The 13,764-nt window shown below is 54.5% G+C and overlaps 1 protein-coding gene across 1 annotated transcript in view; it reads right to left on the bottom strand.

Moving 5' to 3' along the window:
- SLC6A6 (solute carrier family 6 member 6) overlaps nt 1-13,764 on the bottom strand; it is a 79,579-nt gene that overhangs the window by 32,460 nt on the left and 33,355 nt on the right. The window contains exons 3-5 of the mRNA XM_027093888.1: nt 8,238-8,480; nt 6,178-6,312; nt 4,902-5,136 (exon numbers count right to left, since the gene is read on the bottom strand). Coding sequence (XP_026949689.1) covers nt 4,902-5,136; nt 6,178-6,312; nt 8,238-8,466 — 599 coding nt within the window. The 5' untranslated portion in view covers nt 8,467-8,480. The remainder of the gene's footprint in view (nt 1-4,901; nt 5,137-6,177; nt 6,313-8,237; nt 8,481-13,764) is intronic.

Genomic DNA, 13,764 nt, shown 5'->3' with positions numbered 1-13,764 from the left:
GCCATTTATTGGCGATGGCTCTTCCCTGGAGACTGGCGGAGGCAACAATTATAAAAGAGCCCATCCGCCCCAAGCATGGGGCCGCACAGGGCTCTCTCCGCCGTCTCTCCCTTCCGATAGCTGCAGGGGAAGATTGGCTGAGCAGGGCTTGTTTGCAAATATGACTCATTTCTTTGATTCTAATAAAGTCTAATGATATGTGCTGAGCTCCCAGGGGGCTCTGGAGGAACCGGGGAGGAAGGCATGGCTCCAGGATGATGGAGGGCATTTAGCCAGATCTGGCCCCACCCGTCTTCCAGGGCTGGGGGCGAAGCAGGACCCTCGGGACTGAGGTGACCTCAGAGCAGGGGCGAGCAAGGATGAGGCTGACTGGGGGCAGAAGCTCTGCTTCCCCCTCACAGAGCGATTCAGAGTTAAATTATAAAGCCAGTGTGAAATGACTGTCTCAGGGGCCCGGGTGGCTTTCAAGGGAGAAGGGCATCTCACCAGCTCCCGCTGATAGTGCTTTAGTGCTGCAGACGGGGTAGGCGTGGGGACCCAGGCCAAGAGAAGACCCCATGCGTAACCTGACAGTGGGGTCACACACACACGGCACAATGTTACCTGTGACCGTGGACCTGCCCTGGACTTATGGCCGGTGGGGACACAGACCCTGGAGGTGGCGTCCAGTACTGGAGACCAGGGCTGAGCTCTCTGCTATGTGTAGCTGCCTGTGTAACCTTGGGTAAGTCACTTAACCATTCTGGTCCTCAGCGTTCCACCTAATAAGCCACGCCCAGAGGCTCCATCGTCAGCATACCGCTTGTTCTAGCTCTTTAACACTGAGCCAGGCTGTGAGGTGTTAGGACCACGCTACCTCTGAGCTCTGGAGAGGTGGTGACTGCACGGAGGCCAAGCAGCAGGGACCCCGGGCCAGAGTCACTGTCCCTGCTCTGGGAGACAGGAGCATGGCCCGTGGCTCTCCAGCAGCTCCTCTTGTAAAACCAGAGCGGGCAGAGGGGCTGGTAGGGATGGTCGACCAGGGCCTTTCCTGTCCAGAGCCAGGAGGAAGGCTTAGCTCTGTGGTGTCTTGTTATCTGGAACCCCAGGTAGCTCCCGAGCACTGTCAGGCCTCTTTTGCCGAAAGAAGGGCCAGCTCAGGGGCCCGCGTGTCTGGTGCAGATGAGAGAGGTGAAGCCAGTGATGGCCGGGGCTGGGCTTTGGCTCGAGGGGCCCGGAGACCAGCCTGGAGAGGATGCTTACTGCTCAGCAGCCCAGTGGGTACCGGCCAGCGACACCTCAGTCAATTCCCAGCAATTCTCCCTCAGTGGAGATCCCAGAGTTAGTCACTGCTGGGCTGGTGGCTATTTTCAGGGGAAATCATATAAGCTAAGTGTCACCTTAAAGGGAACCCACATACTGAGGGCTGAGCCCTCTGAGGCTCTGTATACAGTAGGCACTTAATATATGTCCCAGCCTCTCTCTCACCAGTGTGTTCCTTGAGTAAGTCTAGAAAACACAAATTCAATCCCATGACTCCCCTTCCCTCCTCCTTAGCTTCCGTGGCTCCCCCTCTTAGAGAACAAAGCCCAAATTTATCTGCCTAACATCCAAGGCCTCCATCCTTCTCCCTGGCCCCATGTGTCCTATCCTCCGGCCAAACCAATGACTCACTGCTACTCATGTGTTTTACGAACGCTGAGCCTCAGCATGGCTGTTCCTTCTGTCCAGGATGTCTTTCCCTCTCTCTTTTCCAGCCTAGTGACCTCCTACTCATCCCCCAAAGCCCAGCGCACATGGCCCCTCCATTTGCAGATTGGGAAATGAGGCCAGAAGGGTAGTGACTTGTTGCTCCAAGCTACACAGCCAGGTGGATGCAAACATGGAATGAATAAGAATCAGCACTCAGTGAGCACTTACTCAGTGCTGAAACACTCACTTAATCCTCCCTGGCTGGGCAAGATGATGATCATGGAAAAAGCCACGAGAGGGTTCTAAGCCGAGAAATGACGTGTTTGGATTCACAGCTGACTGCAGAGATGCAAAGGTAAGGTGGAGAGAGCAATAAGAGGCCATGCTGGGTCCGGGAGAGGGATGAGGGGGTCCTGTGGGGGAAGGGCGGCAGTGCAAGTGGGGAGGGGGGCTAGGCTCTGGATATGCTTTAAACGGAGAGCCAAGAGGACCGGCGAATTGGATGTGGGGTTTGAGGCAGAAAGGAGTTTGGGATGATTCTTAGATATGTTCCCTACTTAAAGGGCCTCTGCAAAGATGGGACGAAATGACAGGGGCAAGTCCCTGGGACGATGCTCACGGGAGTCAGTTATTCCACACGAGTTCTCGTTCCCTCCCCCTCTTTCATGCCCAAGAGAAGGGAAGGCCCTTGAAGGCAGGTGGCCTCAGCCTCTCCACTCTCACGGGTGGCAGGAAGGTCCTCTCCTCTCCTCTGTGGACCCCAGTCCTCCCTAGGCTTCTAAAGAGGGAAGGTTATGCGTGAATGTTCAGGTGGGCTCACAGAACCCTGCCGGGGCCCAGGGGAGGGTGCGAAGGCTAGAGCGGGAGGGGCGGCCAGGCGGGCGGCCGACATTCTCTGGACTGGGCGAGTCTATGTGGACCATGTGAGGATTGGGAAGGTGACTGCAGGACCAGGATGTTTCCAAAGATAAATCCTGTCAATGTCTTCTGGCTCAGGAAAGGGAGCTCGGGCACTCAGAACGGGGGTTCTGGAAGGCAGGAGGCCTAGAACCCCCCAGGAGGGCCCAGGCTGGGGGACAGGCAGGAGAGGAGGCACAGGTATGGACCTCCCGGCTCACGTGAGCTCCTTCCCAAGAGCCCTCGGGCCTGAGATACAGGGCACAGCCCCTTTGTAATAGCGGGACCATACGGGCACCTGAGAATGGGCCATTCTTAGTCCCTCTGAAGTTGAGTTTCAAATGTCCCCAGGGGGCAGTTTTATCCACAATGAGGACACTAAATTAGGAGTAATGGCCCACATTTATCAAGCAGGCTCTCAGGGCTGGCCATACATGAACTTGTTCCATTAGGGCGGCCCTACAACCCTAGGAGGGCAGGGTTATGATCTCCCCAAGTATAGCTGAGGACCCTGAGGCCCAGAGAGGAAAAGGCACCTGCCTGAGTTAGAAATGGCAGAACAAGGGTTTCAACCCAGGTAGCCAAACCATGCCTGAGGCAACGAGGCCCCGGTGGGCACCTGAGTAGCCGGGTGAGTGCCAGGGCCCTAGGTGGTCAGGCTGTGCCAGGCACGGCAAAGAACGGACAGGGCTGTGGTCTCGGGCCCCATTCAAGTGAGAAGAATGAAGTACCTGCATTTCTTTGTCTATAAACTCAGCTGTCCAGAGGGTGGGGAGCAAGGGGGGGGATGTGTCTGTAATGGTTTTTGTCTGCAAGAGGGAAATATGTCCATGGAAAAGAGCCCCAGTTCCAGGAGCCCGGGTACTCGTGAGCACATACTGAAGGCCCGCGTGTCAGGAGACGGACGTGGACCACCTGGGTGAGGCCGACTGGACCTTTCTGGCCTAAGATTCCCCAGCCCTGGTCCTAACGCTTGGCTGGGACCAGCCAGCAGTGAACTCCCTCTTCTGTGGGCCTGCTCCTGGGCCAGGTTCTAAGAGGGGGAGAGACACCTTGAAGCAGCAAATCCACACACAAAAGAGAGGGAGTCTCATCTTGCGATCATGAGGGGCCGCCCCCTTCCTTAACACCGTCCCCTGCCCCTGGCTCTCAACCCCACGCAAGGCCTCACCTGTTATTTCCAGGATCGAAGGGACTACTGAGCAGTCAATTTAATAGCTCATGGAGAGCAGGAAAAGCAATGCACTAATACATTTTTGATTCATCTCCAAGCACTGTGTTAGAAGGACTTCCCGGTATGTCAGCTAAGAGCTACCCAAACTTCAGGCCTCCATGTTCTGCCTTTCTGATGTTTGGTCTATGCGTATACTTCAGCAGTTACTGACTCTATTGTGGAAAACTGCAAAAATGCCCATAATTCTCCATTCCTCTCATAAAGAGACAGAGCCTATTTCCCCACCTCTTGAGTCTGAGTCTTGTGGTTGTTTTTGGCCAAGGAGACATTAACAAAAATGGTGCAAACAGAGGCTTGAAAAGTGCTCCTGCACTGGGACTTCCCCATCTGTTGTTTTTGGAATGCTGAGCCACCTAGGAACAAGCCCAGGCTAGCCTGCAGGGTAATGAGACCATAGGGACCAGTTGCCTGTGGCACCCCAGCCAATAGCCAGCCAACTTCCAGAAGAGCTACCCTGGTGCCCTACAGCTGACCTACTAGCGAGGAAACCCAGCAAAGACCAGAACTGCCCAGCCAAGCTCAGCCCAAACTGCCAAACAGCAGAGCCGTGAGCCAAGTAAAATAAATGGCTGCTTGAATGTGGGGATGGGTGTTACCCGGCAAATGCTAACTGAACATATTTTTCACGCTAGCTACTCACCTCTTGACTTGAGTAACTACTTCAGCTTCATATATGCATTTTTCTCTGTGCAAAAACAGGTTTGATGTGCTAACTATATTTTTTCTAAAATACATTAAGAAAACTATATCATTTTCAGACAACATAAGAACATATACCTGCCTTTAGGAAACAATCCTCACAGAGATCCCATGGGTGTAGGAACGATTCATTCCCCTCATTTGACAGTTAAAGAAACTGAGGCTCAGAAAGGGGCAGTGACTTGCTGGAGGTCAAACAGCCAGTAAAATGGCAGAACTGAGGTTCGAGTCCAGGCCTGTCTGAGACCAAAGGCATGGATTTATCTCCAGATCTGTACCCCTCCTTCCGCCCACCCCGCCCCAAGAGAGTGGCTCCCGTATCCCTGGGGAGAAGACGAGGGAGTGGGCTGTCCACTGCCTCCTCCCCTGCCCCCTCCGTCCTCCGCGAGGCCAGCCTTACTCCCAGAACTCGGTGACGGGGGAGGTGAAGTTGGTGGTGCTGAGGGAGATCCACAGGCTCTTGTTCCTGCGCAAGGTGTCTTCCAAGCACTGGGGCGTGTTCCAGCTGTGGTTGCAGTTTGCCCAGGGGAGCTCCGACTGGAAGGACTGGAACAGGTAGTACGTGGCCCAGGCCAGGATGATGATGTAGTATATGTTCAGGAGGGACACAATCACAATGGAGGCATAGCCGATGCCTGCAAGTGTGGATAAGCGAGACGAGCATCAGAGGGAGGCCAGACCCACCACAGCCACAACCCCAACCAGAAAACCCTGGAATCTGCAGGCCTGGGGCCAGAAGGGGCCCTTCAACAGTGACCAGCAAATATCTGTAGGATGAATGGATGACTGGATGGATGGATAGGTGAAGGAATGGGTGCTTAGATAAATCAGATAGTTGGATGAATCGAAGGATATATGAAAGAGGGATAGATTGATGGATAGATGGATGGATGGATGTTGGAATGATGGATATTCACTCTGTTGGATGGATGTATGGATGGTGGTTGAAGGGAAGGTTAGGTAGGTGAACGGACGGATGAATGAGTGGATGGGTAGATGGAGGATGGTTGGATGGATAGATGGATTGCCTAACTATTGACTAGTTTAATGAAAGAAAGGTTTAATGGACAGATGGATGGGTAGATTTACACGGATGACTGAGTGAACAGACTCACACATTCTCCCACCCCTGCCAATTATAATCATGACAGTATTATCTTATGAGGGCATACTAGGAACTAGGCACAGGACTAAATGTTATAATACTAATAAAGCTACCACTGGTTTGGGGCTTACTATGTGTACAAAGCACTTTTACATGGCTATGTCGTTTTGTCTTCATAGCAATCCTTGAAGTAAGCATGTTATTTCCATGTTACAGGTGTGGAAACTGAGGCACAAAGAGATTAAGTGACTTTCCCAAAGTCACGAGAATTAGCAAAACGAGGAATTGGGACTTGAAGCCAGACAGAACGGTTCCTGAAAGGCTTCTCTTCTACCCTCTGCTGCTTAGAAGCTACTGGCTCCCTTATCCTTTAACAACCCAGAGAGGCGGGAACAGCTGTGTGGAACGAGCAGCAGCATCACGTGTACAAGGTGCTGGCGTGACCTGCGTCAGGCACGGTGCCACGCGGCCTGCATGAGGCTCCATTGTACCTGGCAAACAGTAGGTGTTCAATAAAAATTTGCTGAACCGATGAACACCAGGCCCCAGGTGACCTTTGTCCCACACTCACCGGCAAACAAGGGGCAGATCTTTTCCCAGCAGGTGATGCCCCCTTCAGAGGTGTACTGGCCTATGATTACCTCCAGGAAAAACACAGGCAGGCCGCCCCCAAACAGGAAAATGAAATATGGTATGAGAAATGCACCTGCAGAGAGAGAAGAGTGGGGTGAGGCGCGGCGGCTGTCACGGGGCCGAGGCTGTAGGTCTCCTTCCCAAGCCCTCCCGGCCAATGGAATCAGAGGGCATGGGTGAGGGACATGAGGGTAAAGGCCAAACTCCTGGACCTGGCTGAAACCTCTCCGGGTCCTGCCCACCTGTCCAGCCGGCATCACCCTTCCTGGGTGCCCTCTTGCCTTCTGCAAATCTACCAGGTGCTTGAAGTCCCTGAGCCTTTGTTTAAGCTGCGGTGCCTGCCCACCTGCCTGCCTTCCCCACATCCGTCCACCCGAAGAAGGAATGCTCAGCCCTTAACACCCGTTTCAAACGGGCCTCGTTGACGCCTTCAGCTAGCCTTCCCCGGCCCCCAGGGCAGGAAGCTGAGAAGAACTTGTTAGGAAGGGTGATGGGAAGCGAGAGGTGGGCCTCTCCAGCCGGGGGTGGGAGCCAGGGGACGAGGGAGGGGCAAAGAATTGGGCAAGGGTTCCTACCTGGTGTCCACTAATGGCTTCAGCGGGTCCATAAACCCTTTGAAACTGTGGGCAACTTGGGTCTATGTGTATGTACTTTGTTCTGGGGAGCGTGTAGGGTACTCATCAGAGTCCCAGAGGCACCTGAGACCTACAAAAGGTTAAGTAATCAGGCTCGAAGGCAGAATTTCCCGGAAAGGTGGTTCTCCGGACGGGAGCAGCTCGCGCATGCCCGGCTCTGCCGGAGCGCCAGCCCTTGGCCATGGGCCGCCACGAGGAGCTGGGAGTGAGTTCTTACTACCAGTTCTTACTGTGTCAGCAAGAAAGTCTCCATCGTGTCTGACCAACTTGAACTTCTCCAACAGGAGAGGATTCTAGCTCAGAGCCTTCAACAGGTAAAAAAACAAAACCCAAAAAACTCAGACCAACCAACTAACCAGCTGACCAAACAGAGAATGTACACTTAAAAAACACCTTCACCTAAGTGAAGGGGTCTAAAGGGACAAACTTCCAGTTATAAGATAAATTGGTCCTGGGCGTGTCATGTATAGCATCGTGACTCCAGTAACAACATATTGGACTGTGCATTTGAAAGTTGCTAAGGGACTTCCTGGCGGTCCAGTGGTTGAGACTCCATACTCCCAACGCAGGGGGCACGGGTTTGATCCCTGGTCAGGGAACTAAGATTCCGCATGCCGCACGGCGTGGCCAGAAAAAAACAAAACAAAAAATGGAAGCTGCTAAGACAGCAAAATCTTAACAGTTCTCATCACAAGAAAAAAAAAATCTGTAACTATGTGAGGTGATGGATGTTAACTAGACTTACTGTGGTGATCATTTCTCAATGTAGACATAAATCATATTGTATCCCTTAAATTAAAACAGGGTTTTATGTCAATTCTATCTCAATAAAACTGGAAAAAAGTGAAAATTAAAAATTTTAAAAATCTTCACTGTATTTTTTTTTCCTGGATACCACCTTTCCATTACGGCAAATGATACTGGCTTTTTACATTTAAGGTGGGAAACCAAGCTTGCTTTTGAACTACATTTGGTTTAAGTTAGAAAAGCAAAGGTTAAAAAAGTTATAAAGGAAGGAAGAGTGGGGAGGTGCAGAGCTGTGAGGGAATTTACAAAGGGGGCGCGTGAATATCTGAGGCTTGGGAGACTCCGGCCTGGCCTCATGGCACTCTTCAGAGATGGTAAACTGGAGGATCAGAGAGGGTGAGGGATCTGCTCAAGGTAACACAGTAAGACCCTGACAGAACACCACCTGATTCCTAGTCATGCTCATCTCCTGCTTCTGAGGAGTGGGCTGGGGGCTAAGCAGGCTGACCCGGGGGAGGTGAAGGTGGGAGCCTGGAAAGCCAGGCATGGGGAGGCCACCCACGCTCTGGCTCAACCCTTCTCCTCCAATGCCACTCTCTGCCCAGCCCAGGCTCACCTCCACCATTTTTGTAGCAGAGGTACGGGAAGCGCCAGACGTTGCCCAAGCCGACGAAGCCGCCAGCCACGGACAGCACAAAGTCAATCTTGCTGGCCCACTTCTCCCTCTGCGGGGGCTTCCCCTCAGCCTCATCCTCAGGCCGTGTGCCTGGGCTCTTCCCTGGGGATGGCTTCAGGATATCCTTGTGGAAGTCTTTGAGACACTGCAGCTTCTCCTTGGTGGCCATGTTCTCCTCGCTTTCTGTGGGGGACAGAACAGAGTGCAACGTGCATCGGTAAGGGACACCCTGTGTGTCTTAACACAACCCGGCTGGCCGGCTCTGGCCTGCTGCCGCCTCGTTTGTCCACTCCTCTGACCTCCTAGGTGATTGGGGGACCTAGTGATCCAGGGACTGACAGGTGCCATTCCCAACAGAAGTAGCGGGGCCCACGCCCGGCATCCCCGAATGTCACACCGCACCCTCCACCTGCAGGGAGATAAGCATGAAGCCACCCAGCCCTGGCAGCATCTCTGCAGAATACAGCACCCTCCAGGCAGGTCTAGGGCAGCTTCCGAATAACAGCCTGCCTGCATTTTCTAGAAATGATCTCCAAATTTCAGATTTGCACAGAGAGTGACGCCTCCCATTTCACTCACAGCTCAGCACAAGACCTGGCCCACAGGAGGTGCTCGTTCCTCACTGTTTAAAGAATGGATAAACACAGACAAGTGAGGAATGGGGTTTCAGGCTGGAATGGAAACGATATTTGAAAACAGAGTTTCCATCACATACAGAAAATGGATGCTTATAAAATAGATTTGCAACTTATTAACCAGTCACATCTCTGCGGCATAAGAAATAAGGGATTTGCACTGGTCAGGATTATGGAAGAATGCGGGTTAATCCCCACGTGTCCAGCCCTCTCTCTCCATGCTCTGGCCTGCTCTGACCCCTGTATCATCCAGGGCCCTGGCCCTCTGACTACCCTGTGGGTTTCGCGAGGGGAGGCCCCAGGGGATATCAAATCTCTAAGCCCCCAGGAGCCGTTCACAGTCACCCTCAGCCCACCCCTGCTGGGACCCCATTTTGGAGGAGGTCGGCCACTGGCCAGCGCAGCGCCCCTGCTCTCTGTACTTCTTCAGGTCCCCGAGTCCTCGCCGGCCTGGCAGCTCGACCTTGAGGGCAAGAGCATCCCAAGTCCCAGCGCAGTGGGAGAGGGTGCTTTCTACCCCCACGTGGCAGAGGACCACGAGGACAGATGAGCCTTAGTTTCCCCACCTGCAGAATGAAAAGGATGATGGCAGAGGTGACCGACTCATAGCTAAGCAGCTCTGAACACAACCTGCTTGTTTTCGTGATCCAAATCAGTGGCCAACACTGAAATACCAGATTCCAGAGAAAAGGCGAGATTTCTAGGTTTTCTTACAAAATTGGAAGGTGGGCCACGTTGGGTTCACGATCCCTACAGTGACCTCCAGCTGGACCAGAGGCGGCCATCACCCCGGCTCACTGGACCTGTCCAGGGGCGTCTGAGTCCTCCCGTCACAGTGGCACTAGCTGAAAATCCCTTCCTTGCTTCCTTGTTAGCGGTCTCCTCCACAACTAGAACAGAGGCTCCGTGGTACGGGGACCTGCCTTGTCCACGGCTCGGTGCCCCGAGCTGGCGCACAGTAGGTCGTCAGGCAAGGACTGCTGGGTAGATGGTTCCCAGAGTGTGTCTGCAAGCAGCTGGGGCCACGTACCAGCCCCAGCTCTGCCGCTTCCCAGCCCCATGACACTGGCAGGTCCTCGGCGTGTGGCCCAGAGGCACTGGGGCAGGGCAGGGCGAGGGCTGCCGAGGGGACGCGCTGGCCTGGCCCCAGCAGTGGGCCCTCCAGGGCCGTGCTCTGAGGAGAAGAGGCACGCAGCACAACAGAACCCCCGTTCCCCCACGCCTCCTTCCTCTCCTGGCTGGGGGTGGGGGACCCCGATTGTTTCGCTATCTGGCGGTGAGCAGACCAAGAAAAGGCTTCCTGGAGCCGCCGGGCGGCTCACTGGGCCTTCCTCTGTCTCCCGGCGACGGCATCCGCAGGCCTTTCTTTGCCCGCTCCCTCGGGGCGACGCGGGGTTCTGCCGAGCGCACGGCTGCTGTAAAAATAGCCCGGGCGGCCAGCATTGTTCCAGCGCTGATCCGTGCAGCCCCCGATAGTTATCTGAGCAGCCCATTGTGGGCCGGCTGGATGGGAGCATAATTGGAGGATGTGGGACTCCACTCCCTCCTAGTGGGGATGTTTTCCAGGGAATGACCCCTGAGCCTCCTCCAAGAAGGGCCGGTGCCGCCCTTCAGGGCCCTCCTTGGATCGCGGGGCCGGAAGGCACTTCACCAGGTCAGCCAGACGGAGGGGGGAGGTGTCCGGCTTCTGCTCACATGGGCTGGGGGCACTGGCGAAAGCTACCCTGAGTCCTGGCTCTGCCCTCTGGGCCCCAGGCCCACTTGCCACTCTGGCCCTCAGAGAACCCTCTAGAAACATGAGGCAGGGAGCAGCAACAAGCTCCCTAAGACCCTTGGCTCCAGGTTCTGGTTCCATATAAGATGAGACCTCCGGCCCCCTTTTCCGCACTCAGGACCCCATCTTCCCGACGCCTGTACCTGAACCAGGATCGGGGGTGAGGCCTGTCATGTCCTGGTGTTGTAGTGGTCTCCTCACTCCTCACTGCCAAGGTGTACCTGCAGATGTGTTCCTGCATCACTGCCACCTGTCCCACCTGTGGCTGCTGCCATCACAGGCTCACCTGGCCATTGAGAACACATAGCCTAGGGATGTCCATGGACTCGCCCAAGACTCACGCCTGGATGTGGTCTGACCCAGGTGCAGACACCCCAACTCCCTGTCAGGGGGGCTCCTTCCAAGCTCCTCTGGGGTGTCCGAGGAAGCCCCAGCAGCAAGATCCGTGGATTCCGCCTCCTGTACATTCCTGGCATCCACCCACTTCTCCATCACCATGGCAACTACCGGCTCCAGGCTTGACAGCCCTCCATGGGCATCCCCTGCAGCCTCCTCCTGGGTCTCCCTGCTGCTACTCTGCCCACCCCACCCCTACAATCTGTTCTCAAAACAGCAGCTGAAGGCAACTTACGAAGCAGACTCAGATCATAATGCCCTCCCACCGCAACCCTCCGTCACTCCCGGAAGAAAACACACGCGCCTCACCACAGCTACTGGGTCTCAGCACAGGCCCCTTCTCCTTGGGACACTGGTCCCACATTACCGCTTTAGTTCAGCCCACCCCTCAGGCTCGGGCTTCCCGCATGGCTGCTCTAGGCCCCCTGGTGGCAGCCTGGCCCCTGCAGGAATCAAAGGGTGAGACCCGGCCTAGAAGCTGAGAGCCACTTCCTGGCTGAGGGACCTCAGGCAAGTTACTCCACCCTCTGGCCCTCAGTGTTCTCCTGTGTAAAGAGGGATAACTGTGGCCGCCTCATAGGGATGTTACGAGGACTGAACGAGGGGGTGCCCATGGCAAGTGCTCCTGAACTAGTATCTGCCAGTACTACTCTGTTATTGCTCTAATTATTCTGGGGTCCACACTGACCATGAGGTATGGAAGGCCTTAGTCCTACTCCGAGTGAGATCAGCAAGACCCAGAGAGGCCAAGTGACACTGCTGAGGTCACGAAGCTGGGAGTGACAGCGACCATGACGTTCTGGAACCCCCAGCTCCGCCTCACTGTCCCTTGGCCAGTCCAGCCCGTCCAACTCTGCAGACCCCCAAGAGACTCACTAACTCTCTCTCGCCTGTCACACAGCAACATCGCGCCCCCAGTGCAGCCAGCACTTGGGAACGAGCCCCCTCCGAGGTGTCCCAGACGCCCGCTGCCTTGCAGGCCGCCGCTGAGCGCTGTTTTCCTTGGCGCCAGGCCCAGGGCTATTTTCTAGCAACCGTGATACATTATTCCCCATTTTAAGAGCTTCCTATTTGCTTATTACAGCTACAAGTGATTAGAATCGGCTCCAATACAGAGGTTCCACGACGAAGGCTCCCTTCTTGTCCAGCTGAAACTCCTACTCTGTTCCTGGGGTGGACATCACAGCCAGGGCCTGGTTCCGGTGCCTGAAGACCAACGTGCAGATCACCGGGTTGGCTTGTGACACATACTCAGACAGAGTCAACCTAGTGCCAGAGATGCCGTGGGTTGACAAGATGTTCCTTTGCTTCCTCCCAATGTAAAACTACCAAATTTTTGAGTACTTTAATTCTGTGCTGAGCTGTCTATACACAATTTTCTATGCACTCTTCAAACACCCTCGACACTGCAGACGGGATTTTTAGGACCGTCTTACGGATGGGGGGAGTTGAGGCTCAAGCAGGGAAGAGAGTGGCCTGGCTGAGGATACACAGGTGGGAAGGAGACTAGAGGCAGAATTCCCAGCTGGTCTGCCCAACGCTGAAAGCACTGGAGAGAAGGTTAGAGAGCAGCCTCTGCAGGGTTTGCAGACGGGGACACTGAGTTCAGAGGGAAAGGACTGCAGAGGTACAGAGCCAGCAGCAGGGCAGTGCTGGGGACCCCGGGGGCCCACGCACCAGCCATCTGGGTCTTGAAATTGAGATGCTACTGAGGCCCCTCCCCCACACCTGCCACCTCAGCCCAAGGCTTTGGGGGAACCAAGCCCAGAAGCTGGGGAGCTCTCTGCCTTGCCCTCCCCTGCAGAACTTGAACTTTCTCAAGTAAACAGTTTCCCATGTGGCTCTCTCCTGTCAAGAACAATGACTCAAGTCCCCTGTTGTCATTCAGGAGTCCCTACAGGGTTTTTAAATAAGAGGGCAGGTACTTCTGTTTCCTTTTTGGAATACTTTCCCCACCCCAAAAGGGCGTAGCCCACAGCTGGGCTATAGGATCAATCTCTGGGCCTGACATCTGGGGTTTGGCAAGCGACTCCCAGAATCCCCAAACCGGGGCAGGAGGACAGCTGGACGACAGATCCATTCATTTCACAGGTAGGGAGGCTGCAGCCCGCTGGGCCTGCTATGGAAACAAGCAAGCGGCTGGACCCCTTGTCTGCCCTTTCCAGAGCAGGGTCCCTCCTCCTCTCTCCTTTCCTTGTCCCCCGTCTCCACTCCAGACCCAGTGTTCTGGGCTCACAGAGGCCACAACTAAGCTGAGTGACCTGTCCAAGCGACAACCCTCTCTGTGCCTCAGTTTCCTCACTGGTTAAAAAAATGGGGGTAAAAATAAAACTCGCCTTATAGGGATCAACTAGGATGATGCCTGTAAAATATTGAGCACAGTGCCTGGTACATACAAGTGATTAATAAATATTAGCTGTTATTGAAGAAAACATCTGATCACACTGGGATTTACTACATTATGTGGCAGGCATCGTATCCTGAGAAAGCAAGCTGCATTTGTTGGGCACTGGCTGCACGCACACTTATTCAGCACCGTGCTAAGCGCTTTGCAAGCATTTTCTCAATTAACCCTGTCCGTGGGTGGCCATTACCATCTGCCTTCTGCTGACAAGGCCCAGAGTGGTGAAGTTACTTGCCCAGGGTCACAAAGCAAGCAAAA

Source organism: Aethalodelphis obliquidens, unplaced genomic scaffold (assembly GCF_003676395.1).
Source record: "Aethalodelphis obliquidens isolate GAN/ISIS:26980383/991018 unplaced genomic scaffold, ASM367639v1 scaffold86, whole genome shotgun sequence".
Classification (NCBI taxonomy): domain Eukaryota; kingdom Metazoa; phylum Chordata; class Mammalia; order Artiodactyla; family Delphinidae; genus Aethalodelphis; species Aethalodelphis obliquidens.
Note: the sequence above shows the minus strand (reverse complement) of the source record. Positions and strands in the feature narration are given on the sequence as shown.